General features: G+C 40.8%; 3 protein-coding genes and 1 long non-coding RNA gene across 5 annotated transcripts; 3 read left to right on the top strand and 1 right to left on the bottom strand.

Moving 5' to 3' along the window:
- Positions 1-834: 834 nt before the first annotated feature.
- On the top strand, positions 835-1,624 carry LOC134195167 (uncharacterized). Its single transcript, XM_062664174.1, has 3 exons — positions 835-1,230; positions 1,292-1,355; positions 1,418-1,624. Exons 1-3 carry the CDS (start codon positions 1,101-1,103, stop codon positions 1,596-1,598), a joined length of 375 nt encoding a protein of 124 aa, XP_062520158.1. The 5' UTR covers positions 835-1,100; the 3' UTR covers positions 1,599-1,624.
- A 5,041-nt stretch (positions 1,625-6,665) lies between these two features.
- On the top strand, positions 6,666-10,665 carry LOC134195121 (uncharacterized). Its single transcript, XR_009972323.1, has 4 exons — positions 6,666-7,028; positions 7,094-7,281; positions 9,950-10,140; positions 10,211-10,665. It is a non-coding gene; the product is annotated as an uncharacterized LOC134195121 (long non-coding RNA).
- Positions 10,535-11,102, bottom strand: LOC134195120 (large ribosomal subunit protein mL45-like). The gene is made up of 3 exons (XM_062664130.1): positions 10,981-11,102; positions 10,769-10,918; positions 10,535-10,705 (listed from the first exon to the last, which is right to left on the bottom strand). The coding sequence occupies exons 1-3, from the start codon at positions 11,050-11,052 to the stop codon at positions 10,535-10,537; spliced, it is 393 nt and encodes a 130-aa protein (XP_062520114.1). The 5' UTR covers positions 11,053-11,102.
- Positions 11,103-13,652: 2,550 nt separating this feature from the next.
- Positions 13,653-21,217, top strand: LOC134195054 (IgGFc-binding protein-like). Of its 2 annotated transcripts, XM_062664058.1 has the most exons (11): positions 13,653-13,707; positions 13,778-13,849; positions 13,913-13,980; positions 17,441-18,451; positions 18,514-18,687; positions 18,749-19,060; positions 19,191-19,502; positions 19,631-19,942; positions 20,163-20,546; positions 20,602-20,781; positions 20,846-21,217. In XM_062664058.1, the coding sequence occupies exons 2-11, from the start codon at positions 13,845-13,847 to the stop codon at positions 21,127-21,129; spliced, it is 3,042 nt and encodes a 1,013-aa protein (XP_062520042.1). In that variant the 5' UTR covers positions 13,653-13,707; positions 13,778-13,844; the 3' UTR covers positions 21,130-21,217. The 2 variants fall into 2 exon arrangements, with proteins under 2 accessions (XP_062520042.1, XP_062520044.1); XM_062664060.1 differs by lacking the exon at positions 19,191-19,502 and having other exon boundaries at positions 13,685-13,849.
- Positions 21,218-25,484: the final 4,267 nt, after the last annotated feature.

A 25,484-nucleotide genomic window follows, 5' to 3' on the forward strand; every position in this document is an offset into this window, starting at 1 on the left:
TTATTTATATCGGGCATTGGTGCAGTTCCCATCTTGGTGCTATTATTGTTAGTATAAAATTAATTAAATACTCAAGAAAAATGCATAACAATTTGAATAGAACAGATGTTGAAAATGCCTGTTAATTAACATTAGAAATGCTAACGTTTGTCTATTTCACTTACTAATTTTTACCAGATTTACCTAAGGAGGCGCATAACAGCTGGCTACGTTCTAAACTTGAGAACCTGCAACGTTTGATTGAGAATGCTTCATATCGTCAGCCTAACATATTAAAAATTAAAAACTCAAGCAACATGAGTAACAATGTACATGCATAAAATTTGAATAATACAGATGTTGGAAATGCTTCTTAAGTAACATTGTTTGTCTATTTCACTTACTAATTCTTACCAGATTTACCTCAGAAGGGGCATAATACCTGGCTGCGTCCTCAACTTGAGAACCTGCAACATTTGATTGAGCGCGCTTTACGTACGTGGTCAGCCTAACATAGAATCGTTTCCTGAACTGGGAGAAGATGCTCCACAGACATTGCCTCGTTGCACGGACTTCTTCATTACTCGATTTGCTCTTCAATTCAAATGCAGTGGATTGGAAGTAGATCTGCTTATAAGCTATGACTGGGAGCTCGATCCAAAAGAATACAAAGGTCTGTTTGATCTTTGCTTCAACGAACGTAATGAAGAAGCTAGGCTGTGGTAGGTTAGACTCTTTCTTTCTTACAAAACTTTAAAATCGTTATTTTGTAGGTATTCTGCAGCTGCTGCAAAACTGCAAGTGGAATTTATCAGGACTCAATCATATGAGGTGTATTTTGTACTTTCCATTACTGCTAGACTTATAATTATTGGAGCAGATATATCCGTATACAATGTGGTGAACGATTCATGTGGTTATACTAGCCATGCTCCTTGTTGCTCAAAGATTGTATCTCGCTTTTATATAACGACAACCTTGACATTTTCTAGGCACGTAACCAGCTGTTCTTCAAGGGGGTTTGAACAGGGCACTCTTACAGACACTTTAAGACATCAGTCTATATTATTTTTGTCAAACTTATATTGAACTGATTACAGGTAAAAGAAGTGATCATTTTCATGAAGCACTGGGCAAAGGAAAAAGTCGAGTGGAGCCATCTAAGTCGAAAACCAAAATCTTATCTTTTGTCTTTGCTGGTGGTCAGAGCAGCTGAGAAGGTTAGCAGGACGTTTTCAGCAAGAGAAAATAGTACTAATTAATAACTGTTTTAATTAATGTTTGTAATTAAACACAAATTCACGTTTCATAGCCATCAATCGAAAGATTGGTATTATTGGAGCCCTCGCCAGACTCGTCCAACAAGATCGATTGAAGTATCTCATCTACTAGTTTAATAATGCTCAGACTGTCATAACTATTTTTGTTTGTATTGCAGTATTGCTTGGTCAAAGTACTATGACCTATCATATCAATATCTACCAATCTGGAATGCTAAAAGAATTATTCGAGATCCTGCCAATCCTGCCAACAATGTCGCTGATTCTGGGCTGACCGACTGGAGTCAGTTCATTCCAGAAGTTGTTGGGCTAGCTCGGTCTTTAGGACAAAACGTTTAATCAAAGAGAGCGTACGAACCGTTCTCTTTTTAGAAGACTGAAACGAATAGACATCCATTTAGTAACAAATGTACTGCAATGATGGCCTTTGCTGTTTTACTTTGGTCGGTTTGCCGCATTAATTGCAATTTATGATTGTTGTGGATTTGTTGTTAGTCGTTTTTCAGCCCATTAGCAAACTACAGTCCTTGTCTATATCACAACTCACACTGTATTAGGTATGATTGATGTACCTGATGTTGATATATTTGCGTTTATTAGTGCAAGGCAACAGGATTGAATGGTCGCTGTAATCAAGGAAGTTGAATTCGACATTTCATCAAGCCTCTATAGAGGCAGAGATCATGAGACATCATTCTATCTTGCGGAAAGCGCTATCCATGCATCGAGGGCAGTACGTCTTACTCATTACGAAACAATTGGAATAACAGAGTCCCCAGACGTAGCAATTATAAGCGTATACACTAAATTATTCTTTGTGTATTCCTTGTAGTCACTCCAGAAATCATGAATTTTAAAATGAGGGTGTTGATCTGCTAGCAGTTGTAATATATATAAAGAATTATTAACTAATCTTGGCTAAAAGGAACTACTAATTTGTTAGACGAATTTGTGAGAAATACTGCAGTTACCTCTGGAATTCAACTATACAAATCAGCAGCAGTGATATGGCCATTACGTACAAAAATGTGACATTGTGCATTTGGTCTGCATAGTTTTGAGATATGGTCAGTCTAGAAGGTTTAAAGAGCCCATCTGTTGTATCGACAGCTGAACCTGTGTACAATCTGTCCAGATAACGGGCGCAAAAAGATAACATAATACCACCTGCTCCTCCACAAAATTTTTGCATCCGCCAGGTTCTTCGCACCCCCTTCTGAGATACTAAAATCCGTGCCGAGACTTGTTTCGGCTCCGGCTACCATTTTTGTCGGTTGTGGCTGCCACCTCTCCAATACAAATGGGTATCTTTTCTAGCCTTGGCTACCAACTCCCCAAGTTTCGGATGCCACCTTTCCAATACAAACCTTTTTTTAGGCCGACACTTCCATCCGACGGACCCATGCCCTATCCATAGCTCGACCCATCGCATGATACCGACCCATCTTACACAATCTTCCCACACTAGAGCCAACGTGCATCACCCACCCTTTGTGGCCATCTTGGAACGCCCATCTACACAAATCGTTTTTCCTACGTATAGTAGCCGGAGTCGGAGCGGTATCTCTCGACATGGCAAAGATTTCTAGTCGTGTATATAGTAGCTCGGGAGAGTATTTCTATGTAGACCTAGATATACAGTATCTGGAAATGGAATTTGCAACAGGTGCTACAAACGACGTAGAGAACACAGCTTTCTGCTACCAGGTCACCGACCAATATACCACCGCGAAAGATCTAGGTCTTCACACCGTCGGCGAGCGTATGGACCCCCACGTCCTACTACGAAACATGTACAACAACAACAACCTGGCGAGTGATATCGCAAACGTGTACTATCTACAGTCTGACGATCGGACGCTCTACGAACGAATCTGGAACGCGTATCCGACGTCTTTGTCGACCACCTCTTCGTATGAAGTCTGCTCTCCAAAGACCAGGTCTGTCAAACCAGTGGCGGTACCACCGTATCCGCGGCGGGTGCAGTCGCAAAAGCGCTTCTCGCCCATATTCGAGCACACGCGACAATGGCAGAACATCTGGAGCGTCTACACGTGCAGATCGTGGCCACCTGTTCATACGAGAGACACGGGCATTCCATACATCGAAACACGGTACAACAGATCATCGCCGACGACGACAAGGTGCTACGTGTGTACAACGGGAAGTATCCAAACACCTTACCGACTGCGATCATGTTATGCAAGATCAATGTGGCGGATATTCCGATCGAAGAGCTCTTGGACAGCTTCCAGAATTCCTGAAAGAACTGAGCTCCTACTGCATAGACTGTCCTCGAGACTACTCCGGATGCCTGAACACGAAAGCACTCCTGCGGTACCTCGTCTCCGAGCACGACTTCCTACCACCAGATGGTACTGGACACAATCCGAATAGGATTTTGGCGAACAAAGACAGTGTGGGCATTAATTGCCTATCATTCCATTTCTGAGAACCACCATGTGGATCACTGTGGAGGCGCAAGTTCTTATGCCAACTTGAGTGTGCAGGCGTCCAGGAGAATCTGGGGAACAACGTGGCCAACTACTGCAAATGCTTCGACAAGAAACTTGGCGAGACGTTCGCCCATCCGGATGTACAAGCTCGTGGGATCTGTCGCATCTAGGTGTCGTTGTACGGGATACGACCAGAGGAAGCGTGCTTGGAAACAGGACAAGAGTCCGTCTCGCATGTACACTCCCTGTCGACAGGTGCTCCACTAATCTGGGAGCAACCTCTATGCGAACAATGGAAAGCCTTATCGTTGGCCATACAGTGCAAGATGGTACTCTTGTTGAAGCAGACCAAACAGCTCTAAGGAAAAAACTTAGGTCACAACCACCGGCCGTATCTGTGCGGTGTCCAAGAAATACGGAGACCTGGAATTCGAGATTCTCGAGAAGGGCTATCTTCGGTTGTGGGTACCCGTCTTTGGGATTGTGGGTGTACGCTGAATCTGCTAAACGGAACAGCCGCCCACACGAACGCCACTTGCATCTTGCTACGTAACGCAATGACTTTCCAAGTTTCCTCAAACAACATTTGTCACATTCTTGCTCTATTCTTACTACATAATATAGCCTGTTTGTAAAATACTGCTCATCAGTTTTTAATCAGTAAATTGATCTGGAAATTTTCCGGTTTGGTCACGTGCAGAGAGTGGCTTATAATTTTGAGACGGTCAGTACCATTATAATATTATACACCTATATAGCATATACATACGTGCACACCCCCATTTCTTCCATATTTAATTAATGCATTCATAGCACGTCTAGCGACTTCTGGACATAGCCTGGTGAATAACACTGATAAAACGGAAAAACGATAAGTACCAAAAACCAAGTGCCCGACAGTATGGGCACTGGTTTGTGGAACACAAAACTTTGACACAAGCATCGGAAGAAGATTGCATATTTATTTATATATATTGAAAATTCTACTTTTTAACGCAGCCTAAACATATTTATTGTTTTCAGGTAGTGTCACAATAGAAAGACTGTGCACTACCGTCCGAATTAACAAAGTATCATCTCGTTACTGTATAATTACGTACATAAACTCACTCTTATAGAATAAACAAAAATCTAATAGATCAGCAATCACGCCCATAAATTTTGGGGGTACGGAACTCCCCCCAAGTACCCCATAGCTACTCCGCCAATGCACTGACCCAGAGATGAAACAGCGTAAACGCCCCATCATTTGTAGGTGTGGTCATAAAAATTGTTTACTGTAGATACCTTGTGAGGACCAAAGCTGTGTAAAGCATATACACCACACTTTTTCCAGTCTGGATCTGCCACTGATTCTACCGTATCCGTCAATTAGAAGCCAATAAAATTAAGCGTTTTAATAAAAGTGGGCGTGTCCCGTAACATCATGAAGTTTATTTTGCCCTTTTTAGAGGTCACGCTCCGCCCCTGATGGTGTCTACATGGACAATACATGCAGGAGTCCTCGAATCAAGTGGGATGTTGCTCAACAAATGACAATGTCACTTCAAGCATGTACTATTAAATTTTGATATCGTGCATTCCCTGCACGTCAATTACTGCTTAAATATACAATGTATCTCGCTTCTTTCTGTGAGAACTGTATGGGATTATATAATCTGAGGCATTTGATGGCATTCAGAATTTCAACAAGAAGTGTATAAACTAATAAATAAACATTAAAATGAAAAGTGGAATGGTAGCACTCTGTATGTAGGAATTTGTACGTGTTATGGCGTGGCCGAGTGTTTGCGTAAACCGCTAGAAAAGTCCGGAAACAAAAGTAAACCTTTGCTAAAATTGCGTATCAAAAAGTGTAAGCCTTGATCGGTACTTTCGTTTTACAAAGACAATCTACAAACCGAGAAAAGCGCGCGTCAATATGTGGGGGCATAGCTAAATTTTCTGTTTCTATTTTTTCTGTAAGAATTACTCTAAATCTACAACTCATCGCATTTTGAAATTGAAGATAATACTTAAAATAGTTTGAGTTAAGTAGTTTTCTTTAATTAACCAAATATCCCAATAAAAATGTATTTCTGCCATTGCATTTGAGATGTGAACGCCAGACTATATAATCAACTTTGGAAAAATGCGAGCTCAAATGTTTTAATTGGCAAAGATGACACGCCACATACGTGCAGAATGCAAAACGTTTAGTGGTAGAAACGTGACCCAGGTTCATCAGACACACCTGAAATCGGTCTCAGTGCATACCTATCTACTATAGCTACTGCACCTCACTGATAGTGACTTTATCTGAACGCAGAAGTAGATGTTAGACTACGTCAAAAAAGAGAATTTTTCCGATCTATAAATGTAGGAATCCGCTAAATGATGTTATATCCAAAAACAAGTGGCTAAAAGTTTCGCTGTTTCGAACCTCATTTTGGTGTCTGGTATCCTACTACGTTTCCACAGCGTTGATTATGCAATAGGCTATTTCAAAAAGTCGTTAGAAATGAGAATGACTCATTAAGTTAAGGTAATATACATATGTGTCCAAGTGTGTATGCTTGTATGTGACCCGCTCTACCTAGTTGCTATCCAGTAGGACTATGACGCTAGCGTAGCAGCTAGGTCTGGCTGCAGCTCTTTGGCAGAGAACGAGTGACCAGGATTAGAATATGTCGGAGATTAGAGCAGGTACCCTACCTCAACAATTACCTCTGAAATAGCTGCCACTCCCCTCTGATAATAACAACGATATCCTCGACGTGGCCATACGATAACTTGTAATTAGCATTTTGTTTGGCCTGGAGCCACAATAATTTAACCTGAAACGGGGCCACAATTCTGTCCATCGTCATGGAAACGAAAGCCGCGGCCAGACTGGATCATGGGACACCCGAGGTTCAATGTATTTTCACGTACGTGGCACGAGGATGAAATTGCAACGTTCTATGCAGCTATAAAACGCTTTGGAACGAGGATCCATTCTGCCGTACTAGCGATTGCTCGCAGGATTGGAACGAAATCTCCCGTGCAAGTGCTGGGAATTCTGCATCAACTTGAAGACAGAGCAAGCTACACGTACGGGATGACCACTTTAGCCGATGTCTTCTTGCACAGGCAGACAGACAGGTTGTAACAGACAGGTAGAGAGCCTAGGGTTCGTAGAGAGCCTAGTAGCAGTTGATATCAAATAGTGCAAGGTGACAGTGTAAATTATTCATCATGCAGACAGGTAGCTGGAAATGTTCTCAGACCCATATAAAGACTGACTCAAAGGGCAATTGATGGAAATTATGCAGCAAGTTTTGCATGTCATCTGGTAAAATTTTGCAATGAAATATATTCCACCAAATTATTCAGCTGTGTTTTATTCATTGTTTCTAGGAAAGAGAAGAATTTCTCACACAACTTGCAGAAGAACTAACAGATGAGGATGAGTTAGCAGATGAAGAATCTGAGGCAAAGAAACTAATAGCTGAAGAAGAGAGAGCATTCCTTGACGAAACACACAGAACATATGCATCACAGACCGGCGTCCTTAACCCTTATAACCTCATGAAATATTCAAGAAGGTATAGTGATCAGTTAATTAGCTCTTTCTGCTTGTTAGTCAGTGGTCGTGATATAAGTACAGTCAGTCCTCATTATTTCAACACTCTGATAAGGGTTTGCATGTGATCCATTGTATCATTTCTAGAGTATTTGAAATTTTGCCTAGTCAAACAGAACAGGATACAACCAACTTCTGAAAATATCAATTAAGAGCTGAGTGTGTAATCATAGAAAAGTAGTGAGAATTGGTGTATTGTATTTCCCCTAATAGTTGCCCATGTGTCTCTATATTTTCATAGTTCTGAAACATGGGGCATTATTTGAGCATGGGCACAATTCGAGCATGGGCCATTATTATTTCACAAGCTCAGAGACTGTTGAGTTGTTTGTTTGCATTCCATCACACTACACAAACAAACTACTTACTCTAAGCTTACACTTACCCACTAGCTACTTTTGCTTTCACTTGAGGAGTAGCATTCTTGGTACTTTATATCTTCATCGTCACTCAGTAGTTCTATCTCGGTATTCATTCATCTCAACCATACACATTGATAGACGTGCATGAATATAACTGGGTTTGAATACTACCCTAGTGGGGTACTAATCGAGCATGGGGCGTTGTTATTTAGTATAGTCTCACCATGGGGCATTACTTGAGCATGAGGCACAATTTGCACGAGACAGGGCACTATTCGTGGAAATACAGTTATCAGTACATACTATGTACGTTATGCCATAAAAATTAACCAACTCATATATATGTGCTCATCCAACCATAAAAGTTTAAGTCCTCTTTGCAATTCTCCATGTTTGCATTGTATAAATTTGGCAAGACACAAAATTAACATTTTGATAATCTAGTTGGCACACCAGTGTAGAAAGTAATGGTAGGACATAGGATGATGTCCCACCAAATGTGTTGTTTGTCTGACCAAATACTGCACCAGTGTTGGGACTTGTCTGGACAAAACATCCTTCCATACGCATATATGTTAATGTAAACCTTGTCTCTTAGCACGCACGGGTGTCGATGGTTTTGAGGACAGTCGCCCATGACGTGGCAAGTTCTAGCAACAGAATGGACTTAGGCGCCAACTATTTTGAGATCACGTGACCAGAGCAACATATCCACTTTTTAATACTTGGATATCTTTTTAAATACCTACACAAAGTTCACAAAGGAAACAGATCTCTCTTCAAGACCAACAATCATGCATGCATTAATAGTTTCACATTCTACTATGAAGTTCATTTTTAGATTGGTTATTGTACTAAAACCTCTCTCACATCAGCTGCTGTACTGCATGCATGCGCCGACACCTTACTTTTAGCTTCTGAACAGATAAAATAATAGCATGCAACATGTCCGTCAATTAGTTGGTACCTCCAGTAAAATAGGTTGTACTACTCTACTGGATTATTTTTGCAGATGTGACAACACAGTTCTCAGCAGGTCTATCCACGCCAAGACTACTGTATACATATGCAGTACTGGAGGCAGGAGTCTACTGACAACAGCTATAGGTGCCTGCCAACCGAAGGCTTAGCTGAGTCACTTCAATTTCTAGAGGTCTGTCGCCTAAAAGTCACGTCTTTGTTGCTAAAATGAAATTTCTGTCGCCAATTTTGGTGACATGGCACAACTTAGACACCCCTGGCACGTGATGGCCTTTCCAATGGTGTAACTGTTAATTTCATGAACTTAGGTGCCTACTAGTATGCTTTATCCAGAGAAAACCTTAGCTCCCTTTAATGTCACTTCTCCCTTGGAAGTTGGTTGTAAAAATTACATGTAAAATGGCTGCAGGAGGGGAGGCACTTAATTAGACATGTAACACCATAAAAATGTCCTACCAAGGCTCAGTTTGTCCGAGCCAAAATAGTTCCCTATTTTCCACACTGCATACGCTCTACTTGTGCAATGCATTTAGATATTCTATTAAGCCAAACCAATTAAATTTCAATGGTTGGATTTGCCAGTCCAATTTTGAGTTTGACCAAAATTAAAATTTGAATGCGTATGTGCATTGCCATTTGTCTTTTGTAGCATTTGGTACATATTACTTATGAAAGCGAGTATCAATGGTAGGACAACTGACAACAGCATGTGATCCAGTCTGTGTCCCCCACATGCTGTGTTTTCCTTTTAGTATCTCTACACTCCATTTGGTTTTCGTGTTCTCTTTCTATGCTCTTGTGCGGCACCAAGAGAACTGCACATGCTCAGACCCCATGTTCTCATTATTTTTGAATTTTCATATTGATTGGTTGATTGGTCTGGCCTTCATACTATTAATTGTTTGATGAATGGACTGCACTTGAACATACAACTGTATGTAAAAATGATTTAACAGACACTTCTACGAGTACTATTTTATGTTCCATAATTGCATTATATTTATGAAAAGACTTAATAATATTACTTACATCCATAATCTGGTTATTTACATACTGCAAGGTCAATCATATTTGTGGATCATTGACATTTGTTTTGAATCATCGAGGATCAGATCTCTCAATTACAGTGAAGTGTGACCTAACTAGAGTAGTATACATAACCAAAAGCATACATAAATGGGTCGTGTTATGCAATATAAACTACACTTTAAGAATTACACTTCAGATATTGCAACAAACTGGAGATCACTCTAAATCAATTATTGCATTCTTTCCTCCTTGTTTCAGAATGTATGCTGATTTGTTGCCAGATCAGGAAGAAGACATCGTACTTCCTGCTGAGACATTGTGGTTCTTGGAAAAGAAAATGTGGACTTTCTGGGGCTAATATTGAAAGAAGCACATTGGATGTAAGGTCCTCAAGCAACTCCAAATTATTTTTATGCTAAGCAAGAAAACCGGTGTGGGGTGACCCACAGGTTTGTGTATTGAATTTTGTTTTATGGCATCTCAGTTTCACTCAAATCCAATATATCTCCATTGTTACAGAGATTTACACTGAGAACTAAATCGGAGGTGATATGCGCTGCGATGCAGACAGTCCCAAATCGTGATTTGGACACATTCTTTAGCAGAATAGCTAAGTGTAGCATGACCCCATTTAATACCGAAGTACGTAATACATCTAGTGACGAAGACGATTCAGTGAAGAACGTGCAGGTAGGTAAACGACAATGATGACTGACTAAACTGGAGAAATCAGCTACTATTGCAACACGAAAGCTCTTCTATATATATAAGAGACAGACAACATCTGTTGGTAGGGTATACCACTCTTTACAATTGTATGCATATAGTCATTATTCAATTGTACTAACTTGTTGTTTGAGTTGAAATCTGTTCTGGAGCAACTTTACCACAGACGCGCCATACTGATAATGCTTCAACTATGTGTCTCTCCAGTATCACATAATCAATGACATCACGCTCTTTCCAGTCATCCCCTCTCAGTAATTTTCCAAATCGGTGACGAACACCAAACAACTGTATCAGGAGATTATATATGAGTACAATTAAGTCTAGCAAGTAAACTGCTTTATGGCCGACCTGTCTGGCATTGATGCGAACTGTGATTTGAGCAAAAAGTGTTTCCTTTGTAAGGACGGGTTCTATCCGAGCATCAACAATACGTGGACTAACTATTTGTTTCACAAACTTCCACACGAGCTGCTTGTCTGTACATTGTTTCTTAACACTCTAAAATGCACACAGCAGAATCAGTTTAATTAACAGTGCAAAGCAACTTGCACTAATCCCACCTGGTAAGCATTTTCAGTCATCAGTTCTTGTAGCTTCTGTTTGTTATTTCTATGCACAACAATACACTGCATTTAATCATACACAATTAAACCGTTTTCCCTTCTTGGGAGCTCAAAAACCAAACCCCAATCTGTTCGCAAATGGTGCATGCTACGTACATGTCGAAATTTTAGTCATGATCAAGATAACATTGACAATATACTTGACATACATGCTCAGATTTATTAGGCTGTCTACAGTATTTAACTTAATTAATTAGAAGTAGATTGACTAAGCAAATGTGATGGCCAGGAAAAGTGACATTGAATGCCCATTATCTCTGCAAACATTTATTGAATTATTAAACATGCACATCCATTTATTGAAATTGTAAGAAGCAGGACAGTCTTGATTACAGTTCACAAAACGTTTGAAACTGCACAGTTACATTCTCATTCCAATGCATGAATTCTTGCATTTGTTGGGTATGTGTTTAGTACAGAATATTCGACAACATGACTGATTACCACAGTCACGTGAGTAATTCAATATCACTAACTTTGGCCGACTTGTATGACCTAAGTGACATGATCTCGAGGATATAGTTGCCCCATTCTTAACTCAGGCTAAGTTTTATGATTTTCACACCTTGAAAAGTGTCAATTACTTTTGTTCCACCAACTCTGATACCCTGAATTTCATGCCCCAGAAACAACTGTTGAAGCTTTTAGACCATGTGCTGACCATGATTGACAAAAATGTAATTGTAAGTTTCTTAATTAATTAATTCAGTTCAATAAATGAATCACAGCTACATTATACAGAAGTATAGTACTGTTTCACACTAGATCCCAATTGTTGTTATCCCAAAGTCACCTAGCAATGTCCAAAGATCACTCAGTTTCAGTGATGTATGACAAAGTTCACTGTGTACATAGTTGGATTCTAAATTATCATTGTAAGCACAACTAATGCTAAAGTATTTGTCAGATCTCGAAATGTAGCAGGTCAACTTGTACCAGAAATATATAATTTAGCCATTAGAATGTTTGACTTCTAGCAATTTGAGTATCTCATCTTGAGGTTGCAGTACGTTGTTGTATCTCAAGTTCATCAACCAAACAATACACAGGCAGAGCATTTTGGCTGGCATCTGGCAAACGCATCCATGAAATCAGTGGCACAGCACTCAACGACAACCAAATGGCAACCTTTGGGAGACCATTTTAAAGACTTGCCTCTAAGTCTTGCAACTAAAATAAATGTCAGAATAGATGACTGTCACGCCATATCAATTAATCAATTAATTATGTTAATTATTGGCATTACCTTTAGGAAAACTACACCTCTAACAGCTTTAAATGTATGCACGCACGCACAGACACACACACACACACACACACACACACACACACACACAGACACACACATACACACACACACACACACACACACACACACACACACACACACACACACACACACACACACACACACACACACACACACACACACATACACACACACACGCATGCACGCGCGCGCGCAAACACACACACACACACACACACACACACACACACACACACACACACACACACACACACATGGACAAATGGATATGCTCTTCAGAAAGTTCCGAAGATAGCACCCCCTGCCTATTTCTAGGTCAGGACCCCGGCGCTACTCGGAGTTTTAGTCCACGCTGACGAACCCCTTGATGCCTGGCCAGAGCATTGGAGGGCACTGACTTTAGCGCAGCCACGGGACTGGACCTCAAGTCCATACATATCCCTATATACTCAATCAGCATACACTACACCCTAGTTTCGAACGACGTAGTACAGAGTAGGTTCCGTTTTGGGGCAGGATCGGCGGTTTGCGTCTTTGCAAAACATGATCTCGAAGATTCCAAATTAATTACCTAGGCCACGCCCTCTTTTTGGTCACAGTGCTCATCATCCGTTTCAGATGAACTTCCTTAAAATTACCATACCTCATCCTTGAACATTCTACGTGGCAGCTATTTCATGGAATCGCATCAAGCTAGTTCTGATCGGCGGCGTTCCACCAACTTTGTCAGCGTCTATACGCCCACGCGCATCAGCTGACGCTTCTAATCAATCAATGCAGTGCACGTATCGGCTTAGTAGTCGAAACAAAACTCAGTACTGTTCAGTACTGTTCAGAGATGATTTATATTCGACTAATACAAGTTGAATTGTGTAGCATGCTAGATCAACTAAGAAACGATTTCTTATCTACTATTTCTTGCGCAACAGCAGCTATCAGCAAACCACTGCTAGGAAAACGTCATCGACGTTACGCCCACTTCTTTTGCTCACGAACTAGACTGACGCGCCAAAGCATCTGTCTAGTCATTTCATCTTGCAAACAAATATATTTGTAGGATTTGAATTTTATTTATATAATTTAGGCATAACTGTGTATGTTAGAACAAATAATAAACAAATTAGAAGCCAAATGTACACTGTCTGCATGTAATATAGTAATCTTTCGCGTATTGCTGTCTCTCCAGCTGACTGTATCGTAAACTTAATTAGCTTGTGGTTGTTAGCAAACGCCAACGTAACGTCGGCTTTGTCATTCCTAGACAATTATATGGAGGCGGGCAAAGGCGTCAAGAGTCAGCTGCTGTGACATACGAAAACTATTTAGCGATTCAGAACGAGTACAAAATTCAGTGTTTCAGTTGTCCTTCTTTCCAGTGGTTGCTCAAGTCTAGAGTAAGTATCTACTATCATGTCTGATATTAACCATCTTTGTTCTATATAGCAGAAATAACGTTTGTGATAGGCATCTAGTTAAGCATTAGAAAGTGAAGTATCTCGTTTTTGCTTTATTGATTCTCTAGATCATCAACATGAGGTGATTTCAGACAATTATAGCCTAAATCGATTACATGTTCCAGTTTCATGTTTTGTAATATAGAATTTACCCTGATTGGTATACTCTACTTCTGCTTCTCATTCCGTCCATCACTCTCAACTGTCTACTAGGTTAGTGTTTATATATGATTGAAAGCAACAAACATATATATGTCTGTAATGCCGGTTTCATTACCTTCTCGTCTATTCAACAGTTTATGGGTCTTTCTTTAGGTTTCTCGTTTACTTTTGCTCGTTTCTCGTTTCTCGTTTACTCGTTTCTTGTAGAGCGCGGCCCCTTTCCTCGGACACCATCATATTCCGGACGCGAGTTCTCAGTTATTCGTTTTTGAACGCAGTCCTTACCACATCATAAATGTAGGTATACAAGTTGTAATCGAGCACACCAAAAGAGAGCATTGTACCTCTTCTCTGCTTAGAGTGAGATTGAAAACAGTGTGGAGCCTTGCATACCCCGTTCACCGGAAAAACGCATCGTTCACCGGAAAGTAGCGTCTAAATTGCACACACGCATCCTTCAGCCTAGTTACTTATATATTGCTAATCAGCAACTCTTTACCTACAACTAGAGTTGATACCCTGCATGTCAGCCAAGATCTGTATGAGTTACAGTCGGTCAAACGACAGTGGTAACGGCCCCAATCGTCGGACACCCATTTTCTTGCCTTCCTACCTTCTCAGCAACAGCTCTAGGTTTCAAATAACTGCAGTTGATTAAATTCAGCTATTTGAAACGCTTTTCAGAACGCAGAACACTTGCCCAGAGGGCTTGATGGCAATTCTGAGTCATTTGTCCTACAACCACGCCCCCACTAGGACGTGTAAAAGATGTCGCTTGAAGGAACTAGCCGTTCAACAAAGAAGACGACAACCGAAGCCGATAAGAGGGCAGGATTGAAGTGGTAAAACGCTCATGTACCCTTTTGCAAAGAACGTCGATCGCTGCGTAGCGCGCGTTGACAAGGACTTGACGTAATCTAATTCAAATGTATCTAGGAGAAGCAGGGGTGAAGGTTCTAGCTGCTCTGATAATAAACAAAGTTTCTGCATTCGGTACAGCCGATTTTACCAACGATGACGTGCTGCATTTCGTGAAGGTGCAAGGTCAGGCAATGGTAGATATCAAACTGAGATAGAAACACCTGCACACGTCCTATTCAGAGCCAAGTAACAATTTAGGGGCCTTGAAAGGAAAGTACGGGCTGTTCCTGTGCGAGTTGGGAGAATGTGCTCACCGCAAAGCTCGAACATGAATGACGTGATCGTCTGCTACATCTGGTGCATCAAGCCTGTGCAGTTGTGCTGCAAGATACTCATGAGTTCAAATTCTTACGCTGGGAAGACTAGACAGTACTGGAGGGCTAGTAGATGCCAACAGAGTGAGTTTGTCAGCAGAGAAAATTCAGCAGTTTCCGCTAATAACCGTTGCTGAGTCAAATAAAGGTCAAACGAATTGGGGACCGTACGATATATCCTTCCAACTCTCTCTCTCTCTCTCTCTCTCTCTCTCTCTCTCTCTCTCTCTCTCTCTCTCTCTCTCTCTCTCTCTCTCTCTCTCTCTCTCTCTCTCTCTCTCTCTCTCTCTCTCTCTCTCTCTCTCTCTCTCTCTCTCTCTCTCTCTCTCTCTCTCTCTCTCTCTCTCTCTCTCTCTCTCTCTGTCTCTCTCTCTCTCTCTCTCTCTCTCTCTCTCTCTCTCTCTCTCTCTCTCTCTCTCTCTCTCTCATGACATTATTACCTGAAGACTGCTGCTGCAAAGAAAAAGATTCTCCGACGAAAGGGGCGTTACCTCAACTCAATGAGCGTGCGTTGTCTCTCCTGGAGTGTAGCAAACGGAGACAGCGATAGTGTTGTTGTGTTAGCTAGTCACCTATAAACCTATCTCAGGTGCGAAGTTGCAGAATTGCCTTTGCGTTTTCATAGGGGAGGTCGTGTCCGGTGAATGATGGTTGTGTCTGATGAACGGGGTCGCAGAGAAGGATCATGTTTACCGTCCTAGCATAACCGTTTCAAGCCTTTGGACGTCTCGCGTATGCAATTACAGTCTTTACTAATCCTTCTTACTGTGGACTTTAACAAAGCTCAGTCTTACTTCGTTTACTTCTTGCACGGCTGTCCGATGATTGATGGTGTCCGATAACAGGGGTGTCGCTATAGTGGTAAAAATATGTGTGATTGCATGCCTTTAATTCTTCTTGCTCGCTGTTGCAACGTAACAGATATAATTTTATAATAATAAACTATTTTTGGTACTTAGAATAGGCAGCTTACTAAACATTTGATTAATACTGCTTACTAAAAAATAAACTTTTCGTTTTTAATTAAATTCGTCTTCACTAACTGATTTTACACGTCTCCAACTCAGCCTGAAGCTGTTTACTCAAACTTCGCGACCGTACGTTTGTCTACTTTGTTGCTATAAATTGCTACTTTCAACAGTTAGAAAAAAGCACAACCACGGCAATGAAGTTTAATTTGAGGGATGAGTAGTATATATATATATATATATATATATATATATATATATATATATATATATATATGTATGTATGTATGTATGTATGTATGTATATACATACATACATACATACGTACGTACATACAATACATACATACATACATTTTTTGTACCTACGTACATACAAGAGTCCCTAAGTTTCAGGTTCGATACTGCAATGACTATGCTACGATGCTACAATGCTACAATGTTACAATGCTACAATGCTACAATGATACAATACTATGATGCTACAATGCTATCAGCGGTCTCTGTCTATATGTGACTTCTTCTTCTTGGACAGAACTGACACTTCGGAGAGAGAGGCAATTGTATGTTAGTTCCTTGCCCAGGGGAATTTATGTATGTGGCTCTCCCGCACTCATGCAAACTCTGACCCGAAGGTCCCGGATAAAGCCAGTCTCCAACTGCACATTCTAACCAATTGAGCCACATACATGATGATGGCATGTCCACTGATAACTTTGATGACTCTCTTTAGTGTCCTCTGTGTCTCTGGTGACCACATACATACATACATACATACATACATACATACATAAATACATTTTTTTGTTTCTTGTTTACAATGACCCTTAGGGCCCAGGTTAGATCTTGCAATCACTATTCTGCAATCTAACACCGCAATTTAACACTGCAATCTAACACTACTGTATCAGAAGTCACTATCAGAAGTCACTGTGACGTACTTCCCTCTTGCTGTACTTGCTGTAGATACTTGCTGTAGACAGAACCTGACACTCCGGAGAGAGAGGGTATTGTATTGGCCCTCCCGCACTCGAATTTTGACCCGAAGGTCCCGGATGTGGCCAATCTCCAAATGCACACTCTAACCAATTGAGCCAAATACATACAATATATATATATATATACACACACACAGACACACACACACATACAAACATACATACGTACATACATACATACATACATACGTACATACTTACATACATACATATACATATGTTTGTGCAATCGTCCTTTCTTCAAAACTATAATTAGCTATAGTTTACTAGTGCTTGACAGGCATAAGTTGAGAAGTCAAATGCATTTTAGGTGTACAAGGAAATCCATTGCAAAACACAGACGGACCTATGCCATCTTATGAAGATGAAATGTCTGGCAACTTTCCGTTGTTACATGAAAATAGACGTTCCGAATGCACTGTTTTCAGCAATACACTGGAATCAGTTCAAAGATCAAAACAGAAGTTTGTAACATTTGACTGTCTTGTTCACCGATTCCAGGGATACTGTGAATACATCTTGGCTCGTGACTGCACTGGAGGTCTCTTTGATATTCATATCGAAAACGATCCTCTCCTTCATAGTGCTATACGGAGTGCCGTAGTCGGTGGGGTTGCGGTACGTGCAGAAGGAGTAGGCGTGATTAAAGCAATCTTTGCTCGAGAGAAAGTAAAAGTTTATATGAACGGCAAACGTATAAAGTGGCCATCAACTATTGACACAGCCGACGGTTCACGTGTGCTGCTGTCTACTGACGCAGTCGAAGACCGAGTTGAGATCTTTTTGGCAGCTACAGATGTAAAAATAGTTTTGGTAGGACAAACCAAAATTGTCGTTTCTGTTCCGCCGTCATTCAAGAACAAAACGTGTGGACTGTGCGGTAACTTCAATGGCAACCCAAACGACGACCTTATGATGCCCAGTAGGAAGTCGTTGAGCATCAGCAGCGTGAATGATTCAACATCAGCTATTTCTATCTCCAACGTCCACAAATTTGGACTCCAATGGACTGCCGTAAGCAGAGAAAGACTGATATTGCTCCGTAATGACGACTGTCGAGATCCCACCGACGTCTCCTATTGTGAACTGCCAAATCAGAGAACAAATGTGGAACGGTTTTGTCATGTCATTATTGATCCAAAGGGCCCATTTGCGGAATGTCACCCTTATACCGCTCCCGGTTTGGCTTACAGGAAATGTGTGCTTATAGGTTGCTTGCATCGTGGAAATAAGACAAAAGCTTGCTCCACAATTCGATCATATCAAATTCAATGCCAACAATGTAACAAAAAATTCTATTCAGCGATTGTGCCCGAATGCTGTAAGCCTCTTGTCCAAATATCTTTTAGCAGAAAGAGTTCTAGGTTTCTTTTGCAATTGTAGATAAACCGTGCAGTGTTCTTGAAGCTCCCGCACATGGTTTCAAAGTAGGCAATGGACACTCTCCAGGAGATGTCGTCACTTTTGTCTGCATTGCCGGATACGATGTGTCCGGAGCGAATTCCCGTACGTGCCATACCGACGGTTCTTGGAGCGGTCAACCTGAAACATGTACTGGTAAGGTATTTGCAATGTATATTAAGAAGCTAAGATTCTACGCTGCAATTTATGTTTGCAGACATCGACGAATGCCGTACAAGGCAACATGTCTGTGACCCCAATAGTCACTGCGTCAATACTTATGGCAGTTACAAATGCGTGTGCAATGCATGTTACTCTTGGAATGGAGATTCTTGTGAAGTAATTCAATGCCCTAGTTTCCTACCTCCCGTCCATGCCAGACTAGAATATCGTGGATTTGAGGGAGGGCGTAGAGCTTGTAACACTATTGTCAAGTATGTGTGCTTACCTGGTTACAAGATTTCTGGATCAAGCGAAATCAAATGTAAAAATACAGGAAATTGGAGCGACGCACTTCCATCATGTGTAGGTTAGTATTCGCATATTAAAATCGTGCTTCTTTTTTCCATTCAAGTCAATCAATACAATTGACTTTATTTTGAACATGTTTAAAATTAAAATAAAAAATCACGTAATGCAATTTATGTTGTGTTATGCAGACATTGACGAATGCCGTCAAAAGTCCCATTTCTGTGACCCAAATAGTCACTGCGTCAATACTTATGGCAGCTACAAGTGCGTGTGCAATCCATGTTACTCTTGGAATGGAGATTCTTGTGAAGTAATTCAGTGCCCTAGTTTCGTACCTCCCGCCCATGTCAGACTAGAATATAGTGGAAATGAGGAAGAACTTACAGCTTGTGACAGTACTGTCAGGTTTGAGTGCTTACCTGGTTACGGACTTTCTGGATCAAGCGAAATCACATGTAATAATACAGGAAATTGGAGCGACACTCTTCCATCATGTGTAGGTTAGTATTTGCATATTAAAATGGTGCTTCTTTTTCCAATCAAGTCAATTAGAACCATTGACTTTATTTTAAACATGTTTAAATTAAAATAAAACATCACGTAATGCAATTTATGTTGTGTTATGCAGACATTGACGAATGCCGTCAAAAGTCACATTTCTGTGACCCAAATAGTCACTGCGTCAATACTTACGGCAGCTACAAGTGCGTGTGCAATCCATGTTACTCTTGGAATGGAGATTCTTGTGAAGTAATTCAGTGCCCTAGTTTCGTACCTCCCGAACATGCCAGACTAGAATATAGTGGAAATGAGGAAGAACTTACATCTTGTAAAACTACTGTCAGGTTTGAGTGCTTACCTGGTTACGACCTTTCTGGACCAAGCGAAATCACATGTAGTAATACAGGAAATTGGGGCGACGCACTTCCATCATGTTTAGGTTAGTGGTTGATTCCTAATGACAGCTTGTCTAAAAAATAAAACGATTTAGTTAATGAATCAATGTTAACTATCTTACATCATATAATAATCAGGATTAATTCTATTTTTATAACGCATTAGAATATAATATGGTTAAAATAAATATGCAATTATTATAATTAAAATAAAAATTTGTAATTATTATAAACAGCCGATATGATATGAACTCTTCTTTGCAGACATTGACGAGTGCTCCCAAAGGCATCCTTGCGACAAAGCTCACGGACTTTGCCAAAACACGATAGGTAGTTATCGGTGCACTTGCAAGCTTGGATACTATGGAAATGGCTACACGTGTATTGGTGACGTTTATGCTGTTGAAGGACGAGTAATGGATGCTTCTACTAATGACTTCATTAGTGGAGCGGTCGTTTCCCTTGGACCGAGATCAACAACCTCAAACAGCGAAGGCGTTTTCCGGTTTTTCAACGTTCCTGCTCTTTATTACATATTGAATGCGTCTGCAGATGGCTATGTGTCTAACTCAAAAATCCTTCATGTAACTGGCAATATTACGAAAGGCACAGTCGCTGACATTATAATCACTAGAGTGTTGGAATCAGGTAGACCGAATTAATTAATTCCCAATTGTGTTATGTGACGTCATAGTCTACTTAGATACTTGGAAGATCGTACTTTCGTGGGGTAAAGTACCAAGTGATCTCGATGCCTACTTGGTACTCCCAGAACCTTATAGTAAGCACGTCAGTTACGACAACAAGAAAGTGCAATCTAAATATGGAACGATCACTTTGGATACCGATAGTAAAGCACAATTCGGCTATGAAACTATATCAAGTAAGTAAAGAGGTTTAACCTATATCTGTAATAAAAAGTAATGTTGTATTTTTGTATTTTTTAGTTACCGAAGGAGTTGAGCCTGGCGTATACGGACATTACGTTGATTCATATTCGCATCCGTACTACGATTTTCGCAAAGGAAATGGAACTGTAGAGCTATACAATGGAAGCTTTAAAGTGGCCACCATTCGTTTACCATATCATAGCAAAAGGAAACACTGGGTTACATTCCAAATATTTACTTCACTCAAAACGTTCCAGGTTATTGACAAGATCACCGACGATTATAAAAGCTTGTTCGCAGAAAAAGCTGAAGAATTTCGTCTGGATGAGACTCAAGGCTAAACAGCTTGGATGTTGCCTGTAGTATATCGACTAGTTTGGTAAGTTAGAAGATGTAACGACTGGTGTATACACGATTGCGTTGAAATAATGTCTTAAGTTACGTTCAGTTACAGGCGTGTACATATGGGGGTTGTAGAATCGATTCAAAATGGTGTCTGGGATGGTACCGCCTCTTTTCAATATATTGCGGTTGGTCTTAGAACTAGCATTAGTGTTCAGTTTCATACCATCCCAATTACGGCTGTAATCCAACGAAGACATCTCATGCATTTTGTGATAGTGATTTGCTGTATACCAAAGAGTACTGTACACAAACGATGACGCTCTTCACGCAAAATCACGTCCCTACACGTTGTGGTTTGTATTAAGCGACGTCAACTTTTAGTAGCGGCTTTAGAGCGGTTTTTCTAATGCGCGAACCGATGGTTCGTCATGTGCACTTTATAGCATGCTCAACTTCTTCATGATCACGTCTACTAGACAAAGTCTCGCGGTGAATTCACGGCGAAGTTTTGTCGCGATTTCGCGGCAAGTTGACATAAAATCCGCGACGAGTCACAACGGATGGGCGCATCGCGAATTTTTATCGCGATTTCGCAACGATTAACCACGACTCGCCGCGATCAGACACGTGCCGATCACTTCCGCAGCACCATCAAGCCCGGTTCACAGTATTGACGCAGACGCTCAGCTGAGCGTCAACATCAAAGACACCGCCTTGACGCCGGCGGTATCGTGTGATGTTGACGCTGGAATAAGATTCATTTCTATTCCAGCGTCAGCGTCAGCGTTAACGTCGGCGTCAGCGTCATACTGTGAACGAGGATTAAGTAAGAGAAGGTGTTTCTTTCGCGTTCCCTAGTACACATAAACGATGAAACCGTAGCTACAGTAAACACAGGGGTACCCGAGCAGCGGTATGGGACACGATGTTCTAGCGTAACATGTCTTGATTAGTCGTTCCTAAGAAATTACCGCCGTAATTGGAAAGATATGCATTTATGAATCTGAACACTAATGCTTGTTCTAGGACCAACCGCAATATATTGAGAAGAGGCGGTAAAATCCCAGACCCGTGGAGCTCGATTTGGAATTGGCGCTACACGAGTCTGGAAGGCCGAGGTTATTTAAGGATGCGAACGAACCAAGCAAATTCATTCTGAGGTCCTCCCTTACCAATTCATACGACCACCCTGAATGCTTATTTGTACCATGTGACAGTGTTGTCGGCACTATTGATGCTGCTGGTGTCAAAATTGTTGTCTCCGATTCCAAAGCACTTTCCTGTAGCACTTGATTACCAGGTACTGCAAGCGACATAGGGCTTACCACAAAATTGACATGGTTTAGCGATTGACGAATAAGGAAATTCTTGGGATGAAACTAACATATTGATTGCGTCGGATGTGATCGAATACTCGCTGGCGTGAGCCATGATGCCGACGACATGTTTTGACCGGACAGACAGCAATTGGACAGAATACTAGACCAGGCGATTGCATTGCTAGAAGCAAGAAGGCTAGAAAACCAAAATTTCGAAATCTGACAACAGTATCGCATGGAACTGTGAGCTTCGCTGTGGAGTATACTCTGCCCTTCACATCCGCGTCTCTGTCTGTCTTAAACAATTTAATATGCTTTAACCAGAAAATACTAATATTAATTAAAACAATCTTAGGGTTATATGCCCTGTACATCAAGTTAACTGAATTAAGTACAACTAAAAGGGGAAAGCTCGTAAGTAGCAAACTATTTATAAACATTATGTCTTTATTGTCTTAAACGATTCCATTGATTTTTGTTGAGTATTTCTGCGTTCTCCCTCTGCAAACATGTAGATCACCGAATAGACCATTTAGAGTTGAACTGGGCGATTGATTTTCCTTGAACAGCATGTGCCAGATAGGGGCGGCGGAGCACTCCACAGACCTAGAGTGCTACTGTGGAAACAAACTGATTAGCCCAACACCATTTGTTTAATGTGATATAATGGTGTGTAATACCCTACTGTTTGTGAGTACTTACGTTCGACCTGCGATACACTAAACTAAAATTGTTTTGTCGAAAAGATGTTTATTGTTACTCACTATACATACAGCGTTTTAGGATATTAATGAAGTGATTAAAACTTGCCAAAAAGACGTAAGCGGTCTTCATTACGTAAAACAGGTTCTCGCATGGTTGAGAGTAATCTATCGTTCATTCCTTATGTATATGAAGAAACTGCAAGTTATGATATCTCTCTTGTTCTATTGCTGTTTGAAGATACGACTTGATCCGTCTGAGAGAAGAACATGACCCTTCATTGTGGCTGATGTAGCAGACATTACTAATGGCAACCGGAAAGTTTGCAGAGTCCTAGAAACAACTCTTGGTACCGATTCAGTTGGTCATTTAACTTTCTTATTTGTAAAAATCAATTTCTTGGAAAGTACTCTTAAGCATTAATTCATACCTCTGTGTGCAAATCTTATTGAACGTCAACCCCAAAATGGCCATGAATTTCTTGACTAGTGTCAAGATGGATGTGCTGGCCTTCAGCGGCTGCCTTGAACATTCTTTCAACTTTTGTAGGTACAACGAATTGGGAGCTTCAAACCTTCTCTCTATTTTGCCTACGTACTCTTTCGCAATTTCAAATTACTGCCTGCGATAGAATTCTTTGGATGTAGGATTGTGAAAGGCATTCTCTATTGTTTCGTCATATCTCCTTGGTGCTCGATCTTCTTCTCCGCGATAGAATTGGGTCGCCAACTCCCACCTGATTACGTTTCGCCATAATTAAATATGTCATCCGACATTTGTTCAAATCGATCGTCATAATTTTCTCTTTTATAGTATGCAAAGTAACAGCCGTGCAGGCTCGAGCTTCTATCGCACAAATGGTTTTCTTTGAAAGGTCTTGCTTATCATTATGCCAAATAGAAATTGAAACGTGTCCATTGAGAATAGCATACCTCTTGCTTGTGCTGTGACATCAATCATGCCGCTGTATTCTTCCATGATTTCTTCCATGGTTATTCGAATAACATCATAATTGACAAGAAAGAGTTTACTGCGCACGTACCGTTTAGCGAGTAGCACAGAGAGGCTTGATACCAGGAGTAGCTTGAGCAAGTTGCGAATGGCACCTAAAACATGACCAAATTTCTTCTTGCCAGCTCCTCCTCCCCTGCCAGTGTAGAAGCTTCCTTTAACATCTCTACAGATTCCTTCCCATATCTGCCAAACTCTTCAACAGCTAGCGGTCTAAACAGATGTCCAAGATTTAAAAATTTTGTGAGATATTTGTGGTTCTTCTCTTTTCCTATTGTAGCTGCTGCAAATCCTACGTGTGTGCTGTTTCCAGACAGATCTTTTTAGAGCACAAGGATGAGCGATTGTATCATAGGTTTTTACCATCTTTATGACTGTAAATCACAATATCGGGACGCTGTTTTCCCTCAAACTGATCTGGAGTCTCACTTTGGCAGCGTAAATTGATAAACCTGACTACGTCATAAAAGCAATCAGGACAAGGTCGTGTCGCCTAATTGTGCCTTCACCAAATTTCCATGTGAGAAGATCGTATCATCTAGAGACCACTTCTTGCTGACATTGAGGAACAAAGCAGCAGGTGTCACTTAGATGACGAAGACCTCCTTCAAGTCACAAAACCAAGCAGTTCAAAACTCACCGTTTCAAGGTGTGAAATGGTGCTAGAAAGTGTTAACCTCCAGCTATTTCCCGTAATGGCTCCGCGACAGCTAATAAGACTTGACCGGTGCTCTTTGATGAAAAAAGATGCAAGAAATGCTTCAAATTGCATATCATTCATCTCCTTGTGGGTTCTTGTTTGAAGATTGTTTGGTTATTTAAACAATTGATCTAAAGATGGGTAGATTTGTCTTGCGCTTCTTTTCAACTTGTAAGACTCATGCATTCAAAGAATTCTTCAAATCTACTGTAAGGGTAGATTTTCGACAATACAGGCAGCTGTAAGATCTTCACATATTTAATGTCAGTGAAAACGGGCATATTTGACAAACTGTTAGCTTCCGCACCTAAAATGATGAAATGGTTGTCAGGAAATCTTCATTGAGACCAAAGCCCCAACTTTGATTCAGCATAAGCTGTTGATCGAAATTTTCCGATGTCTTTTAGTCAATTTGCGTCCAAAAATGCTCTCAAACGTACTGATGACATGCAGACGGGCCATACCTGTGCTTACCCGTTGTGAAACAGCCCGTAAGAGATGGAACACTTTTTGCACCCCTCAGTAGCGTCATAGTAATGATGATGATTGACTGCCTCCATTTGGAGCAGTCTGGACAAAACGAATTTCCGATTTAGCTTTTGTAAGGCATAGACTTTGT

This window comes from Corticium candelabrum, chromosome 19 (assembly GCF_963422355.1).
Source record: "Corticium candelabrum chromosome 19, ooCorCand1.1, whole genome shotgun sequence".
Taxonomy (NCBI): Eukaryota; Metazoa; Porifera; class Homoscleromorpha; order Homosclerophorida; family Plakinidae; genus Corticium; species Corticium candelabrum.

Bases quoted from the DNA above. Each gene is read 5' to 3' on its own strand.
- LOC134195167 (XM_062664174.1), top strand. From the start codon at position 1,101: ATGAAGCACTGGGCAAAGGAAAAAGTCGAGTGGAGCCATCTAAGTCGA. The intron at 1,231-1,291 runs GTACTAATTAAT...CACGTTTCATAG, and splicing joins GTTTTCAGCAAGAGAAAATA to CCATCAATCGAAAGATTGGT. The intron at 1,356-1,417 runs GTATCTCATCTA...TTTGTATTGCAG, and splicing joins GTCCAACAAGATCGATTGAA to TATTGCTTGGTCAAAGTACT.
- LOC134195120 (XM_062664130.1), bottom strand. From the start codon at position 11,052: ATGCAGTGTATTGTTGTGCATAGAAATAACAAACAGAAGCTACAAGAA. The intron at 10,919-10,980 runs GTGGGATTAGTG...TGTGCATTTTAG, and splicing joins TGACTGAAAATGCTTACCAG to AGTGTTAAGAAACAATGTAC. The intron at 10,706-10,768 runs GTCGGCCATAAA...CTCCTGATACAG, and splicing joins TTCGCATCAATGCCAGACAG to TTGTTTGGTGTTCGTCACCG.
- LOC134195054 (XM_062664058.1), top strand. The intron at 18,452-18,513 runs GTAAGCCTCTTG...TTGCAATTGTAG, and splicing joins AGCGATTGTGCCCGAATGCT to ATAAACCGTGCAGTGTTCTT. The intron at 20,547-20,601 runs GTAGACCGAATT...TAGTCTACTTAG, and splicing joins CACTAGAGTGTTGGAATCAG to ATACTTGGAAGATCGTACTT.